This window comes from Hermetia illucens, chromosome 1 (assembly GCF_905115235.1).
Source record: "Hermetia illucens chromosome 1, iHerIll2.2.curated.20191125, whole genome shotgun sequence".
NCBI lineage: Eukaryota > Metazoa > Arthropoda > Insecta > Diptera > Stratiomyidae > Hermetia > Hermetia illucens.
In genome coordinates this window covers 109,485,861-109,503,554 of record NC_051849.1, presented here as the reverse complement: position 1 = coordinate 109,503,554, position 17,694 = coordinate 109,485,861, and the positions used below count along the sequence as shown (strand labels likewise).

Sequence of the window (17,694 nt, the reverse complement as noted above, 5' to 3'; positions counted from 1 at the left end):
TTTAGTTATATACGGATGGACAAATGTGCGTAGAAGTTTCCCACATAAGATGAACAAGACCTTTATACCCGAATTGCGAGCTTCCGGTATTCCGACTTGTTTAAATGTACATTTTTTTCCTTAATTTTCATAGCAAGTAGCTGTAGAGAAGGACTAGTGCTTATTCTTCCTTAGAAACATGGGCTTTTGCGGCCATCAGAAAGTTGGTTCGAAATGTCACCGACAAAATAATACTCTCCTATTTTCCCGCTTTTAGTCTTTAATCAGCACTTGGTTAGCACATGGCCATACCATAATCCGCCACTTAATGCAGCAACCCCCTTTTACCTCCACTCCCCCCACAAACTCTTTACCTCCTCCGGGGATGCGGTTAAAAATTACTTTAATAATAATTATTATTTATCTAATAATTAGTGATTAATATCGTGATTTACTCAGAATGGCGCTACCATTTTCAATTCGAAGCTCAAAACACTTATACACTCATTCTGGACTACATTGCGGTTTTCTGAATAAAAACTCAGCCTATTATACATTTGTGCGTATCAAATCAGGACAACGCTCATTAATTGCACACTACACAATTCCGACGCGTAGAAATTCATTCAAATACAAATGTTCATACAAAAACTGGGCGATATTCCAAAATAAAAGCTTTGATATACTCGCAGACTAAATAATTTTTAAGGTTTTGTGTAAAGACAAAACCTTTTTAAAATCGGTTTACTGTCTGTCTGTCTGTCTGTCCGTCACTACGCATTTTTTCGGAGACGGTTGTAGCGATTGGCACCAAATTTGGTAGAAAGGTGGGAACTGTGAACGCTCACGCATATAGTGAGTTACATCCTTTTACGTCGAATTTAAGGGAGGTCCTCATACATGCAAAAGGAGGGTGTAAATTTTTTTTCATCAAATATAGTCATTATCAAATGAAAGGTCTCGGTTAGTACTTTTTGAAGCCTTAGTTCTTAGTTTTAACATTTGCTGAAAAGGTGGGGAGTGCGGGGGGTTGAAAGTGGTCATTTCTTTAACCAACCCATTCTCAGAAACTATCAAACCGAAAAATCTGAAATCAGGGGGCTGCCACTATATAGTGCCTAGGCTCCGAAATACCCTCCATATCGATACCTATTCAAATAAAGTTAATAATAGGACATTACTATAATTTTTAGTAATTGACAGGAAAACCCTAGAATCACAAAATTGCAACAATGTAGGCTACAGCATAGAGCATGATCCTCCCAAATTTGGTAAAAATTGCACTATTACTAACAAAGTTATACCAGGTCAAAACTGTCGCTTCTCTGCAAATTCAAGACTATGAATGTCAATATCACTTGAAAATGGAAATTTTCATATAATATATGCATATTTTACGTGCTACATGCTAATGGGGCAAATGCACACTCAAATCTCTTTATAAAAGAAATACACAAAACCTTTCATATCCGAAGCGTCTAGCTTCCGGTTTCCCGACTTGTTTAAATTTGCAAATGTTTTGTGGTGATTTAAATTGCATTTTACAATGAACAGTGTCGGCCTGGAAAGAAATCAGGACTTAACTTTCAAATTCGTATTCAGTGTCATTCAGTGGCAAATAGTGCACTTGAAAGACGGTACATAATGTTTCAGGTTCAATGAACACGTTTTCATTCTGCGAAAGCTTGCCTATTACCAAATGGAATGGATGGATGGAATTATGAATCTTTAACTCACACTCTCCAAGAGGAAATGTGGCTCCTAATAATGAATGCTATTTATAAAAACATACGATATGCTAGCAATCAAGTAATCGAGTGAACCAGTCAACCTTGACATAGAGACTTCAAGTTCATCGAAAAATGGCCAAGAACTGCAAGCAACATAATCTCACATATGTATGTACGTATAATATATGTATGCAATGCGTAGCGATTTTTCCGCATGAGCCTTATTTGCGGGGAGCTATTGTTGATACCGGGCAAGAAAAACGCTTTGATTATTATTTTAGCAAATTCTAATCACTGGACTTTATACTGGACAATCTGCAGTCGTTTCAATATTTAAAAAGCAATAATCAAATAAGCGTCTAATTAATGTAGAAGTTATATAAAGTTAGATTACAAAATAACTGTAGGTCCAAGGAGAGTGTGCTGAACCCCAAGGTAGGAAATCAATGCTCCAAAGGTCAAATGAATACCAATTCAGAAAACAGAGAACAAAGAGCTACATACTAATGCGCTATTAGATTGAATTTACATGCAACAAGGCAGCTGTTCCAAGCACGAGAGCGACAAGATGCAAACAATGTCTGGATAAAAGTTAAAGAAAAAATCATAAAGCTCATCTACATCAATAAAAATTTACCCTGAATGCTTTCGCAGCCAATTTTTTTGGAGCAAATTGAAAGATAATATCCTTACGCCGTGCGTCACTCAGGTTTTAACCTTCCTTTATGTGCAGGGTCTCTTTTCTATGAGACTAGGCGTCGTATCAAATTAATCATTCCTGATTTTATCCAAATAAACAAAAAGTTATATAACTCCGCCATGTTATTTACATAGCATGCCGGTTCCAAATCCAGGTAAAGGTGGAGGGTTTAAGGCAACTTTGCACTATCCTCAATAAACCAAAAATAAAATACTGAGATCAGGGAAAGGGATAAAGAAAGAATAGTTGGTCTTATTCCACTATGTTAAATGCTACCTAAACTCTCTTAGTGACAGATCCGCGACATTCCGACAAAGGAAATGCATCCAATGTCGTTAGAAACAAAATGATTGCGTTGAGTAATATGCCTCAGAAAAAAGTTTGGGCGTTCGTCTCAGTCGACGCACCTGAACGGGCCCAGGTCCTGTCGAAAAATAGGTAATTAAAGTAGCCAGAATAAAACAAATACGTGTCTGTACGGTAAATATTCCTCACTGGAAAGACCGAGGAACTCACAAAAGCCCTTCGGAAAAGGCGCATTGATATTTGCGTTCTACAAGAAAACCGATGGTCTTGTGCCAAAAGTTACGACAGTGACCGCGAACACGGTCAAAATTGGTAGCACATACACTCACTATCAATACAGTGTTGGCATTGCCATCTCTGACGGTTTCTACGATGCCGTTAAAAAAGTCGAAAGATTTGCTGACCGGCTGGCTGCTGCTTCACCGGCAAAAATCCATTGCCATTTAATTTTTTTCGTGAAACGCGTCAGGTAAATTTTCATGAAGTAACTAATAATAGAAAATTGATGGACAGCTGACATTTTTATCAAAGAATCATCATTATCATTATCCAGTGGTAAAGAGGTTATAGTAAAATATTGAAAAAATTCTGAATTTGAAATGGAAACTAGTGATTTTTGAAAGGAAAAGTATGAATTTGAAATGGAAAATTCTAATATTGATTTGGAAAAGTCTGAAGTTAATTTGAAAATGTCTGAAATTGGTTTGCGAAATTCAGACTTAAAACCTATAATTCCACCAAATTTCCACCGAATAAATGCAGCTGTATCGGCAGAAAAGTGTATGTAACAGACAAACAGGTGGGTAGGAAGACAGGAGAACGAAAAGGTTGGTTTCTAAGATTTTGTGTGAAACAAAACCTTATTAGAATCGATTCAATGTCTGTCTGTCTGTCACACCTGATTTATTCGGAAACGGCTGGACCGATTGTCACGAAAATTAGTAAGAGTATGTGATCTGTTGTTCCCTTTACATGCAGCGAGTGGCGCCATTTTATGTCAAGTTTAAGGGGGGCTCCCCCTACATGTGAATGGAGGGTGCAAATTTTTTTTTCATAAATTGTGGTCATGTGGGTTGATACCTCACATGGGGGGGGGGGCTCAATTAGTGCTTTTCGAAACTGGTTCCATATTTGATATTGGGTGAAACGTAGGGGAGTGAAGGGCTCAAAATATGGTCCTCAAAAAGTGTAACAGGTTTCGTTCTCAGAACCTATCCAACCGAAAAATCTGAAAAAATTCACAGGCTTGAAAATATATCCGGTTCCGATATCTGCACAAATAAACTATTAAGTTTATAGTATATTTCAACATTTTAGAAATTTACTTGGTAACCCCCCTAATGTTCAACCTAGAAGTATAAACTATGGCATGGGTGTAATGAAAAACATAATGCATAAGCTGGTCAAGTTTGAAGAAAATCCAATTATTATTAACAAAGTTATAGGGGATGAAACTCGCCATTTTTCGGAAATTTCGTGTACTCTACAACCTGTATGACGTCATCATCACATTTCAATTCATCAATACCAGAACGAAATGAAGTCCCAGAGAATTATTTTGTTTTAGTTTTTTAGTCATTTGTATATGAATATCAATTACTCTAAACAGACATCTGTGTATGTAGGTATATAGTATATGCGTGCTAATGAAGTTTGCAGGTAGTGTCTATTTCAGATAGATATATTTGTACATTAAACTAGCCGTATTTAATGTGGGTACTGTATATGTACATATATATGCTTTTCTTCACCAAGTAAGTCAGAAATATGGGCACGATCAATTTATATACGTGTATATATATGTACAGTATTCGAAAATGTTTGTTTAGGGTGAGGATAATATCTATGACTGTAGTAGTTTGGAAAAATATGAAGAAATATGTTGGATTTGTAGCTATATACGAATAGAAAAATGTGCGTTGAAGTTTCTTACATAAAAAGAACACAAAACCTTTATACCCGAAGCGCGGCTTCCGGTATTCCGACTTGTTTTATTATAACCTTAAAAATTAATGACTACAGAAACTGTATGAAAAAGCATATTAGGAAATGTCAATGTTTTCGCTAAATTGCATCAGATCGCATCATCCACCTCCGAATAACCGGAGTGGTATTGTAGTTTACGTTTCGAAATTTTATCGGACCGAATTTTGTTAATCAGATTCATTTTAGGAGGTTTAACAGGATTATTGAGAGTTATCCTTACTCTAAACTCCTTTTTAATCAAAAAGTACCTTAAACTAAAACTTTTACAATCATTTATGAAATAAAATTAGTAGTTATTAACTTGAAACCAGTTTATTCACCGATAAATGTTCCCTGATATTTATAATACATGAAACATAATGCAAAAATATGTACATATGTATGTCGCAGCATTGCGTATAGATCAAGCATCGAATCGTTCGATATCAATCGAAAGTTTACCGAATGAATGAATACATTCCAATGTACCATATAAAAGCACACAACTAATCGACTACACAGGGTGTTTCAAAACAGCCAGGCAAAGTGTAGGCCAGGTGATTGCTCATGCAATTCTAAGTAAATAATATTAAGTATGTTTTTTTTCGATTCCTTAAACGTTTAGCTTTTTGGCATTTTAATTTCTAAAAAAAATTGCCTCCTTCAGACAACTAAAATCATAATTACTCACAAACTGCGATAGATAGTTAGGACTTCACTCTCGAATGTAAAGTTTACTTGTGAAAGTAGAGCTGTGTAGAAGTAATAGCTTTCCAAAGGCAAAAATTCAGTTGTTGCTGTTTGTCCCAATTTTTCCCGAATTTTGATATTATAATATACTAATTTTCGTACAAAAAATGAACTTTTGTCAATATCATTAATTTTCAACGGAGACTTTGATGAATCAAAATTAAAAGGTGACTCTATTCTAAGTGCTTTCATTTAATGTTTTTTATGAAGATTTTCGAAGTAACCACGTTGCATTGTTCAACAATAGGAGTGTTTCCTGCTGAAATTACGTATCGTTTTTAATAATATTCTGGCTGTTAAAGATTTAGGATAATTTTGAAAATAACCCTTTCTAAGGGCTTTAGGGTGTCCTTATAAACAATTTTTTTCGAATATCCTCACAGAAAATGGTCCAGTGGATTAAAATCGGAACGTCTTGCCGAACATCTTCGTCATTATCAACGGCGCAACAACCGTTATCCGGTCTAGGCCTGCCTTAATCAGGAACTCTATCCCGATTTCGCGCCGAAGTCCACCAATTCGATATCCCTAAAAGCTTTCTGACATCCTGACCTACGCCATCGCTCCATCTCAGGCAGTGCCTGTCTCGTCTTCTTTTTCTACCATAGATATTGCCCTTATAGACTTTTCGGGTTGGATCATCCTCATCCATACGGATTAAGTGACCCGCCCACCGTAACCTATTGAGCCGGATTTTATCCACAACCTGATGGTCATGGTATCGCTCAGAGATTTCGTCGTTATATAGGCTAGGAAAACGTCCATTCTCATGTAGGGGGCCAAAAATTATTTGAACGCGGCCAAGAGTTTGCAATTTTTCTTACTAAGAAACCAAATCTCCAAGAAAGATATAAGGACAGGCAAGATCATTGTTTTGTACAATAAGAGCTTTGAGACGTCTCGAGTTTTGTAAGCTGAAATAGGATCTGTTGGCTGCCAACAACCGTGCGCGGATTTCATCGTCATAGCTGTTATCGGTTGTGATTTTTGACCCTAGACAGGAGAAATTTTCAACGGCCTCAAAGTTGTAGTCTCCTATCTTTTTTGTTTTCGTTCGACTAGTCCAATTCGATGTTGTTCGTTCTTTGTTCTTGTGCAGGATATCTTTTCGGCCTATAATTGTCTTCGTTAAAGAAATTGATCAAATCTCAAACAAAAAGGAAGTTTCAATATTATATAGCCGCAAACTAATGTTATTTCATTTCTGAGAACTCAAGATTTTAATAACACTCTACTAATTGCGCTTCGACTGTGGAAAGTGCCCTAAAGAAGAGATGTAAAGTCCATGACATTATATAGAAGCGCGCCATCCTGATGAAACCATATTATTTTGTTAAATGTCACATTTTCTAATAAATCGTGCGGCACATCCCGCAAAGAAAAATTTGGTTTGGTGGTATTTGGTCTCCAATAATTCCTGCCCAAGCTATTCCATTGGTTTTGATAATATCCTTCAGGATTCAATCCACCGGTGACTATTGTAAAATTTAAAGGTCCCGTTTTGAGTATAAAGACATCTCTTTCGCTTTCACTTGAAATTGTATGCATAAACTTTCTTGTTTTATTGTTCAGATTGCTTCCGAGTTATGCTTATTTCAGGCTACCGTAATTTTAATAAATGATGTTAGAGAAATCTTATCACAGTAAGACAGAAATTGATTTTTTGTTACAAAATTAGTACATATGTATGTATTTTAGGGGAGAAAAACTCAATTTTTCCATGTGGAAAGCTATTACTTCTACACAACTTACTCTATTTTCACAAGCAACCTTTTATACCCTGGGGTGAAGTCCTAACTACGATTCAACATTTATTCCAATATCTAGGTATCGCAGTTTCCGAGTTATTATGATTTTTTTTAAATAGAAATACCCCTGGCAGTTAATACGTTCAGAAATCGAAAAAAAAATTATTTAATATTTTTTGCTTATAAATGTATAGATTTCTAAATGCCTTTATGCGAGTAGCTCAAAATTTATTTTCGAAAACGCATTACGTTAGTCTGCGTTAGACACAAAAGGATCATCTAAAATGTCTCAAGTGGATATTGCTGCGGGTCCTATAAATATTAAATATATAAATAAAAAATAAGTAGGAGAGTAAATCCCTGATATGTTCGTCCATATAAGAAAAAAATCATTTGCAAAAACCAGCTCTAGCGTCGTTTTGCGTTCTTGAAAGAAACCCTCCTCAACATGAAGTCTCGCACTTCCGTATTAATGCAATATTATGAATGCAAAGATATACAGGTGAAGTAACAGCTGCTCTCCATGTATCCATAAAACTAAACTTACATCAACAGGAACACTATTATCGCTCGAATTTTCTTCATGGTCCGCATACTGAGTGCTTTAGGGATTGCTTTCGCTGCGTAAGATTGGACTTTGCGCACTCGATATTGCTTATCGAATTCTTTCCACAGCAGATTGTCAAATAAATGGTAAAGTGACGAAATCACATGAATTTGCACTAGTTAACCAACTCCTATTTGCGGTTCAATAAAGGATTTGCTATGAATCTAGTCTGGAGCTCTATATAGCAAGTATGGACATAGGGACGCACTCGCGGTTTGGCGCCTCTGTCGACGACAGCTGCGAGACTAATGATTAGATACTCAGTCCTACAACGACGCTAGGAGCAAACAGATGTGATCCGGACTATCACGATACCGTGGCACAACTGAACACACAAGCCAAAGCACAATAAGTAACCTTTGTTAGTTCGTGCGCACCCAACAGATAAACGAGCTTCACTTTTTCAAAAAGCTTTCCTAGCATACAAATGCACACATACGAGTATAGTACTTTCGATGCCATGGCTGACTTGAAGCTTAATCAAATGGAGCCAATGCTGACTTTTAATAGTAGCATCAAGCCAAGTTCAGACTGAAATACAAAACATTGGCGACTTGAAATGGGTATTGTTGCTGTAACATAAATTTCCAGAAAAAAGTATAACAAGTACTAATGCACCAGGCGAATCGGCCATAACTGTATACAATAAAATTCAATTGTGAATTATTGTACAAAGCCCATTCATACGGTTAGTTCGTTCTTGAGGGTACTGAGCGAGGAAACATCCGCTTGAATTTGTAATTGTCTTCACAACGAGAGTTGCGCATTATTTAACAAGTACGACCATACTTAGTGGAGCAACTTGGGCATTAAAAACGTTCATACCTCGGAATTCTCTTCATATGGTTCCCAAAAACGAGGCAATGCGTGTCAATCACATCTACATACCATTCCTGTCGGTTCCAGGGAAAGTGTTTCAGCTGCCCTACGACATTCCAAGCAACTTGTGTTCTTTTTCCATCGTCCTGCTCGCCATGTAACTTTGCTGGAATTTTCATAGAGTTATTAGAATCTACCGATTACATATAGAATGTGCAGCACATTTCCTTTACCCAAAAGAGACAAATGTCCAGGTCTATAACGAAGAGCGACTATCGAAAACACACTGATTTCATTCCAGCTTAAAAGCAAATTTGGTTACTGCGGAAATGAAGCAAAGCTTTCAGGTAATATCATGTGATACCTTACTAGGCATGTCCGACCATTTCGCGGTCAATCTCAAACTGTCCTCACCTTTCTCTCTGAAAAAGAGAGTAATGACCACAATTAGGTCTTTCGCCCACACTGACTGGGATAAATTCAGGGCTGAGTTAGCACCAAAACTCAACTTGAAAAAGTTCTCAAATAATCGTAATCTGTCGGACAAAGAAATCGACGAGTCTATTAACTTGGTGTCTGACACTATTGACACTTCTATACGCAGGAACTCTAAGCTGATAAAAGTCGATGAGTTTCAATTCAATTCTCTTCCACATGAGATAATGCTCCACTTGAAAGTTAGGCAGATTTGGAGGCGTAATCTCAAGCGCAAATTTCACGAGCACGGGAATAAAATAAATGCGGAATATAAAGCATCACTCTCCCGGATTAACTGTCTCAGTACACTAATCCGTGGTATGGTGACGACCTTCCGTAGAAGGAATTGACCCGCAAACTTGCTTGCAGCCTAACGGGGAAATACAAAGCCCGCAACTTTGTTCTAACCCAAAACAAAGTTCGAGTCTGCAATGATACTGAGGAAGCAAAAACACTTGGGGAATTCTTCGAACGGCAGCTCAACGCAACACCTCCGAGCAACAGAACGGCTCTCATTAAGACTGTTGATTCAACAGTCAGAGATTTCACTTCTAGGAACCGCAACAGAATACGTCTTTTCTGTCCAGAACCTTTCCAACAAGCCTATTGATTCGAGCAAATTTCTGAGTTTATCAACTCATTGCTAGGCCCAGATGGAATTACGAATTTCGTCTTAAAAAATCTTCCAGTAGTCTCCATTAAGTTCCTGCTTGCGGTTTTTAACAACTGTAGTAATAATGGGTACTTCTAATCCACTTGGAAAATAGCCAAAATTATAGCCATTCTGAAAGGAGGTGCCTCCTGTGAACCTGGTCAGACCCGTTTCACTTTTATCTAACCTGGGGAAGCTTTTTGAGAAAGCATGCACCGTAGGGCTGGTCCAACACTGCAATCTTAACAACATTATTCCAGACCATCAGTTCGGTTTCCGTGCTAAACACGGAACACAGCACGCCCTGAGCTACCTCCACGATACTGTGGCCAGCAGACTTAACGTCAATAATAAACCCACTGTAGCTTGCGCTCTGGATTTAGAAAAGGCTTTTGATTCCGTCTGGATAAACGGGCTAATCTATAAACTGATCAAATACGAATTCCCAATCCCGACGATCAGACATGCCATCAGTTTCTGCGAGGATAGACATTTTTACGTCAGTGTTGGAAATGAGATTTCCGATCTCTTGCCGGTTACTTCTGGGGTGCCGTAGGGATCCATTTCTGGTCCTACTTTATACAACATTTTCACTGCTGATGTCCCCTCCCCTGAGGTCGGTATAGAACTTATGCAGTATGCCGACGACACACTCGTCTACTCCTTCAATTTTCGACCAGACCAGTTAGCGATATAGTGGATTACTTGGTTGACCTCTGCTACTACTACCAGAGCTGGGGTATTAAAATTAACTCAATCTAGATACTTGAGATCTAGATCTAAGCAACAAAACTAAGCTGATCCTATATAAGACTCTCATCTGGTCTATCATATGCTACGGAGCCCCTTCGTGGATCACTTGCTGGGTGGATCATTGGGTTGTCTTACAATTGGAAGACTGAGAAGTGCGGCAGGAACGCCATAGTATACCGGCGAGCAAATATAGACCCCATTCGAGAATATATCCTCAACATTACGGAGCGGTTTTTCAATAAACTTGAAAACCATCCAAATCAAAATTTATTATAGAAAACTGCATGAGCAGGGCAAAACAATCCCACTAGCGACTTTCCTCAGGCCGTGCCAGATACTGAACCCTGACCTAAAACCAATACTCTCCCTCTTCGACACACCTTGCCTGGTGTGCAAAGAGGCTAAGCACTATATGAATATTAAGTGCTATTGTATATAGTAGAATTAAGTATGTATGTAAGTAAATATAAGTAGTAATAAGGTAGATATAAGTAAGTAAAATAAAACCTTCTCCCGTCATTAGTGCGGACGCAGTTTTGAAAATAGGTTAAGTTATGTTTTAATAAAATACAAAGCCAAGGGACGTCGTAAATAACAGTTTGTTTCTACACGATAAAGTTAATTACAGAGGAGGACGGGTAGACCCCCCATTATAATAATTCTAAGCTAGTTAAGCTAATTCTAAGCTACTCCTAAGCAAAATGTATTAGATGTAAGGCACTATTTGGAAATAAATAAAATGAAAAATGATGATGATTTTGTCCCATATCTTATATAGAATTAGATACGTAATCTCAATTTTTGAAAAAGTTGGCATGAGGTAACCTCTTTCATTATTGTCATTTTCGTCAATTTTTTGGGCTTGCTGTGCTCAAAATATTTTTTTTTTTAATTTTCGGTTCGTTTATTGGGAAAAAACGTGTCCAAAGTATTTTTCTTATTTTATTGTTTATTTATTGTGTTGTTAGAAAACAATTGCCCGAGAAGGTGAAGCGCTTTATCATTGTATTGGCACCAATCAGAAAAGGATCGTTGGACTTATAGGTTTATCCCTTCCATCGGGGAGTAGCTTGAGAAAAAACATGGAGAGATCAATTTTAATCTCAACCAATTTCTCATTGGCCACGGATGATGCCGCCAGTACCTGTAAAGGTTTAAATTTGATACCTCACCGGAAGACCCAGTGCGCATATCCTTCCAATGTTCAAGGTTCGTGGAAAAAGCAAACAACTTAGAAGAAACTCGTGAAAAAGTTCTGTCACTGGATGAAATCCATGATCCAATCCAGGATAAACTGCGAAAAGCAGAAGAAGTCAGGAGGGTGCTGTTATGAATGCGCGGATAAAAGTAAGGAGAGCTAGCTAGACAGCTAACTGCTAAATCAACTGAGACCTAGGTCCATCTGCTGATCCGTACTATGTGAAAAGATCCGTTTAAAATGGTGTCCTTCTGTCTCAGATTAGGACAACAACTCGTGAAAGTTGGGAGCCACGACAGGTACGGCTAAAATTATTTTGCGGTGGACAATGAAAATTCTTTTTTTTATGACTAATTTATGTTAATTATGTTGTCGTATGTCTAGTCATGCAAAACCAAATGCTTGCCGACTCTTTTCATTGCTTTCCCCTGTTTCACAGCAATAACTGCACAACTGCGATGAAGCATGGAATCAACAAGCCAAGAAATCAGATCCAGTGAGTCGGAAAGCAATCGGTTTTGGATGCCTCGACCTATGACAAGATAACGTAACATAAATAAGTCATAGAAAAACAAAGTTGTCAGATCTCCCATCAGGCCCGACCCCAGGTGGCGGAAAGAGGCATACATATTGATGTGTAAATATATGTTCATGCACTTTTCATTTCTGACTGGGCATGGGCTAGTGTTTGCTCATCTTTGGTACGTGGACCAAAATGACTATGGGAAGGATAAACAAACCAAAACATAAAACCAACATGGACCAATTGAGAAAGAGTAAAGTTACGGTGCAGGGGCTCGGAACCCCAGTACCGGTGGCTTTTGGGAATGAGCAAGTGGGCTCCCGGTCGTCGATATCCCTCGACGGCAGTACCTCGGTGGCGGACAACTTGGCCACCGTTGCATCTAAGTGTTTTAGATTTGGAGAAGGAGGTGTTCATACGAAGCACAACTCTGCCAAGAACACCAATTGCAAAGGCAAAGAATGATGGGCTAAAAGGAGATAGCTGGCCAAAAAAGGCGATTTCGATAACCATCGGATCTGATCAAGAGGTACTATTTGCAGCAGCAAATAGATCCATTCAGGGGAAGCTCATCAATTTTACGATTTCCTCCAATATCAAAGCCGGCAAAAAAGAAAGCTTATGAGAGCTCAGCAATTGGAAAAGGTGAAGGAATCAGTAAAAGGAACAATCTGGCCAAGACTCACCGAGAGCAGAGGCCTGACTCAGAAGAACTACCTTTTATGTAGCTTGGGACTAAAATAGTTGAGCTGTATGAATTCATCAAGGAAAAGCGGAACGTACACCAAGCCATTAAGAATATGGTGAGAGTCATCAGGGTGCTCTGCAATAGGGCGCAGAAAGAAGAAAGAAAACCTAAGGAAAAGCCGGACATTCCAACCCCAACAGTGCCACAAGCGACCCAAGTGACACCAAAGCACACAGTCATCGACCTTCGATCAAGTAAGAGAGCGCAAGACAAAGAGGGGGAAGCTTTAGGCAATCAACAGGCACCAAAAAGAAAAAGGGGCCTTGACCAGTCTAATGAACGGAACTCAAAGTTCACAAGGGCCCTAAATGCCCAAAGTAGGAATGTCAGCTAGCGAAGCGAAAACGAAGGAAAATAAGAGCGGTGGTTGGACCAAGGTCTTAAACAAAAAAAGAAACAAGAAACCAAAGGTGAGAATTCGCAAAAGAGGCAATTGTTATCTCCAGCAGAGCACATCTAACGTATGCGGAGATACTGAAGAAGGTGAAATCCGACCCCGACCTAAAAGACCTAGGCGGAAATGTCAGCGAAATCCGGAGGACCCAGAAAGGGGATCTCATGTTTGAGTTGAAAGAATCTATTACGGGAAAACTAACGGTTTTCGTAACCAAGTTATAAAGTCATTTGGGGAGAATGTAACGGTGCGTTTCCAAAAGCATGGAATCTATACCCAGTGCAAGGATCTCGATGAGGTAACATCGAGAGAAGAGATCTGCACTGCCTTGAAGCAACTATTCAAGTTGGAAGAATTCAGCGAAGAATCTATCGTGAGCATAAGAAAAGCTTATGGCGGTACTCAAACGGCCACAATGCGACTGTTAGTGGAGTCAGCGCAGAAGTTGTTGGCCGTGGGGAAGGTTTGGATTGAATGGGTTTTTTGCCGACTGAGGGAACAGATCTCTTTAAAGAGGTGTTTCAAATGCTTGATGTTTGGACCCTTCGCGGAGATATACACTAGCGGCATCGATTGCTCTGATCGATGTCGAAGGTATAGGGAAAAAGCACCTATTGCGAAGGAGTGTAATAGGGACACCAAATACATTTTGTGCGAAAGAAAGGAGGGACGGGATGACCAGAATATTGTAAGAAGTGGTAAATGCCAGGAATTTAGGAAGGCCTTAGCAGTGAAAAAATAAGGATGATACAAATAAACCCAACTCATTGCAGAGCCGCACAAGATTTGCTTGCACTGACCACTTACGAATCCGGAATGGAGATTGCTATCATTAGTGGAACTCATAAATTCGACTGGTGAAGCGGCGGTATAGGCTTTCGATCGTCAAGCCATACAATATAGCATGGATTAGGCGTGGCTTTGTGTGGGCAAAAATTAGCAGTATATTCATATACAGTTGCTACCATTCACCGAGCCTCACACTGTCAGAGACCGTGAAGACCTGTGAGACGATCTCGTTAACGACGCCAGGAGACAAGATCCAAAGGTGATAACCGATGACTTTAATGCGTGGGCTATCGAGTGGGGCAAGAAAGAGACTAACGCAAGGAGGCAGTGCTTATTAGAAGCATTCGCACTGTTGGATGTAGTTCTGGAAAAAGAAGGTGATGTAAACACTTATCGCAAAGGGAGATCAGGTTCAATTGTAAATCTGATTTTTGTCATCCCTACGTTGGCACGTGAAATGTCCTGGCGAGTTAGCGATGACTTTACGTAAAGCGACCACCAGGCAAACACCTTCGAACTACGGAGGGAGACACAGGGCAGGAGACCTGCACCCCGGAAGTTGAAATCCAAAAGAACACCAGGATGGTCTGCAAAAGCGATCGATGAACAAACATTCATGGAGATGTGGTTGGACCTGCCTAGGAAAGCATGCACCTCTATGGATAGAGCTCTCCATGTTACAGAAGGCATCCTCTAAAGCATGTGACACGTTGATGCCTAGGAGCTGCTCATCCCCCACTTGAAAACCCAATTATTGCTGGAATAGTGAACTTGCCAGCCTTCGATCAATTTACCGCAGAGCAAGACGACCGGCTCAGAGGGCAATAGGTAGGATCGATCAAGAGCAAAAGGAGAATGCCTAAAGAGAAGCCCGCAAGAATACCCGCCATCCAGCGAAGTAAGAGGGAATATTTTAAGGAGCTTTGTTCATGACAGGACGATTCAGAGGCCGTTCATCTCCGCATATTGCGAAGCATATGCTCATGTTGAAAATAATCCAAAAAAAAAAAAACTCCCAATCGTCGTGATCCAATGATCGGCAGCATGGGCCGAAAATGCAATCCACAGAAGGGGTTGTACCGGCAGATATTATGTGGTGGTGATCCTGGATGTGAAAAATGCATTCAACTTGGCCAATAGGAACCTTATACGGAAGCCTCTGGCACGATTGATGTTGCCATCTACCTGGCAAATATTGTCGATACCTGCTTACAAGAGCGAACACTCTGGTATAATACCGATGATGGACCCAAGGAGTACATTGTCTCCCCGGGTGTCCCACAGGGCTCTGCATTGGGACCACTACTGTGGAACATCATCAATAATGATGTACTTAACTTTCTGGTTCCGCAGAAGCCCAGGGTGGTGGTTTGGGCCGAAAACATAGCACTGGTCGTCGTCGCAAAGTATCTCGATGCTGAGTTGTACTCAAACGAAGCAATCAGTGCTGGTAAGGCTAAGTTTGAGAGTGCTGGCCTGGCACTCGCATAGGAAAAGACGGAAGCGGTCCTCATCACTAACCGCCGCAAGAAAAATTACGCCGCCATTAGAATTGGGAATCGTATCATCACTTCCAAGCCGGCTATCAAATATTTGGGAGTGATGATAGATATAAAACTCAATTTTACTTGCTAAAAGGCATCTACCACGAGTATGGCTTTCGCAAGGATGGTGCCGAACATAGCAGGGCCGTGAAATACTTGCAGGCTGCTCATAGTCAGGGTGATGAGATCTTGCTATATGCACTCCCAGTTTGGGGAAAAGTGCTGCATGTTTTAGACAATGGACATAAACAGAAGAGCAGCCTTAAGAGTGTGTTCTGCTTTCAGGATCGTCTCAGATGATGCAAAAAACCGAAAGGGAGAAATGGGATCAATCTGAGAAGGGTCGTTGGACTTACAGGTCGGGAAGTGGCTGGAGAGAAAGCATGGGGGAGATCAATTATAATCTCACCCAGTTTCTGACCGGTCTTGGAGGATACCGTCAATGCTTGTACAAGTTTAAATTGCGCACCTCACCTAGTTGTCCAAATTGCGGCGGGGTCCCAGAGGACCCAGCGCGCGTATTCTTACAATGTCCTAGGTTCGGAACCTAGAGTAAACTCTAAGTGAAGTGCGGAAATTTTGTCCGGAGAATGGTAGCTTGCCACGAGGATTAGGGGGGACTTACAGGGAGTATTCGATAAGTTGCGAAGATTACCTTAGATGACTTGTTGGCGCCCACGGAAAAAAATGTTACCGCTCTGTTACCTCTAGTTACTAAGAAACTGCTGGAAATACGTATGAGGTAGGATCGATGACAAATGGCCCCTGGTTGGGATGGCGTCCTTAGCAGAGCTTTGAAGGTGGCAGGCCCGATCTTTTCGCCAACACCTTCGAGCCTCACTTCAACGATGTTAAAAACGCATCCAATTCCGTCAGCTAAGACCAAATTGACACATTCTGGCGAATGAAATGAGTGGACTATACCAAGCAAGACGTATGGAGGGGCACACACAACGCAGGAATGCGGCAATGTCAGAGTCCGATGACCTCTGGCAACGCAAATGGGATGAGTCGGACGCACGGCTGCGATGGACGCACAGGCTGATTCCCAAAATGAGGGTGTGGCTTGAGCGGAAACACGGAGAAGCCAACTACCAGGGGGGTTGCTACAGACAGTCTTTGCACCGCTTTGGCCTGGATGATTCGCCGGATTTTCCTGTATGCAGTAGCACACCGGAAGATCTAGCGCGTGTGATATTTATTGCAACCGGTGAAGGAAGTAAGGAGGAGGAAAACTGAAAGGATGAGCAGCATGAGTGCTTAAAATCAAACCCACCCCGCGAAGTAATACCTAAATATTGCTTGCGCGGGACTGCGGCTGGAGACACTAGGAATGGCTTTTATCGAGTAACTTGCCTAAAATTATTGATGAACATTGGACAGCAAAAATTTCCTTTTCACGGATGCTATGTAGGTAGCGATGCGCTCAAGTTCCGATACCGTGCAAAATCCCGGCAAGTTAAACGTAGTACACACCATGATAACACTCGATTTGTTGATAGACCAGTAGCTTACTCCAAACTACAATTTTATTTTATTGTGTATATATATATATATATTTCGGGAGCAACTTACTCCCTTCATCAGTACAAAGCTTTGTAGAGCACAGAGTGACCGCCACTGTTATCCAAAAGCTCCAAGCCTTCGTCGTATCATCAGGGGGCGCTGGTGTGATACTATTGTATTTCGAACAAAGATCTTGTTCGGCGCACAGGTCAGTTACCCGTGGAAGAGTTGATTAAAAGGCGGAGGTGTCAATGGATAGGAAACAAATTGAGAATTTTTGGTTATGCCACGCTTCCGAACCCATTTTCCGAAGATTACCGACGCCCCGGAAGCACTTGCTGCACAACAGAAATCCTGAAAGGAGATCAAGCGCACTTCAGCACACATATACAATGGGGTGGTTAACGCCCTACTCCCCACCAAAGATTGAATGGCAGAAATATACACCTCCCGATTTTCTGAAAAACTCTAATTATATTCTTAAAATAGCAACAATTAAAATTTTC

At 40.2% G+C, this 17,694-nt stretch overlaps 1 protein-coding gene across 1 annotated transcript in view; it reads right to left on the bottom strand.

Annotated features, from left to right (window-relative positions):
- The window catches only part of LOC119661138 (esterase B1-like), a 61,317-nt gene extending 53,223 nt beyond the window's left edge, over positions 1 to 8,094 (bottom strand). The window contains 1 exon segment of the mRNA XM_038070340.1: positions 7,726 to 8,094. Coding sequence (XP_037926268.1) covers positions 7,726 to 7,772 — 47 coding nt within the window. The 5' untranslated portion in view covers positions 7,773 to 8,094.
- Between the last annotated feature and the right edge of the window lie 9,600 nt (positions 8,095 to 17,694).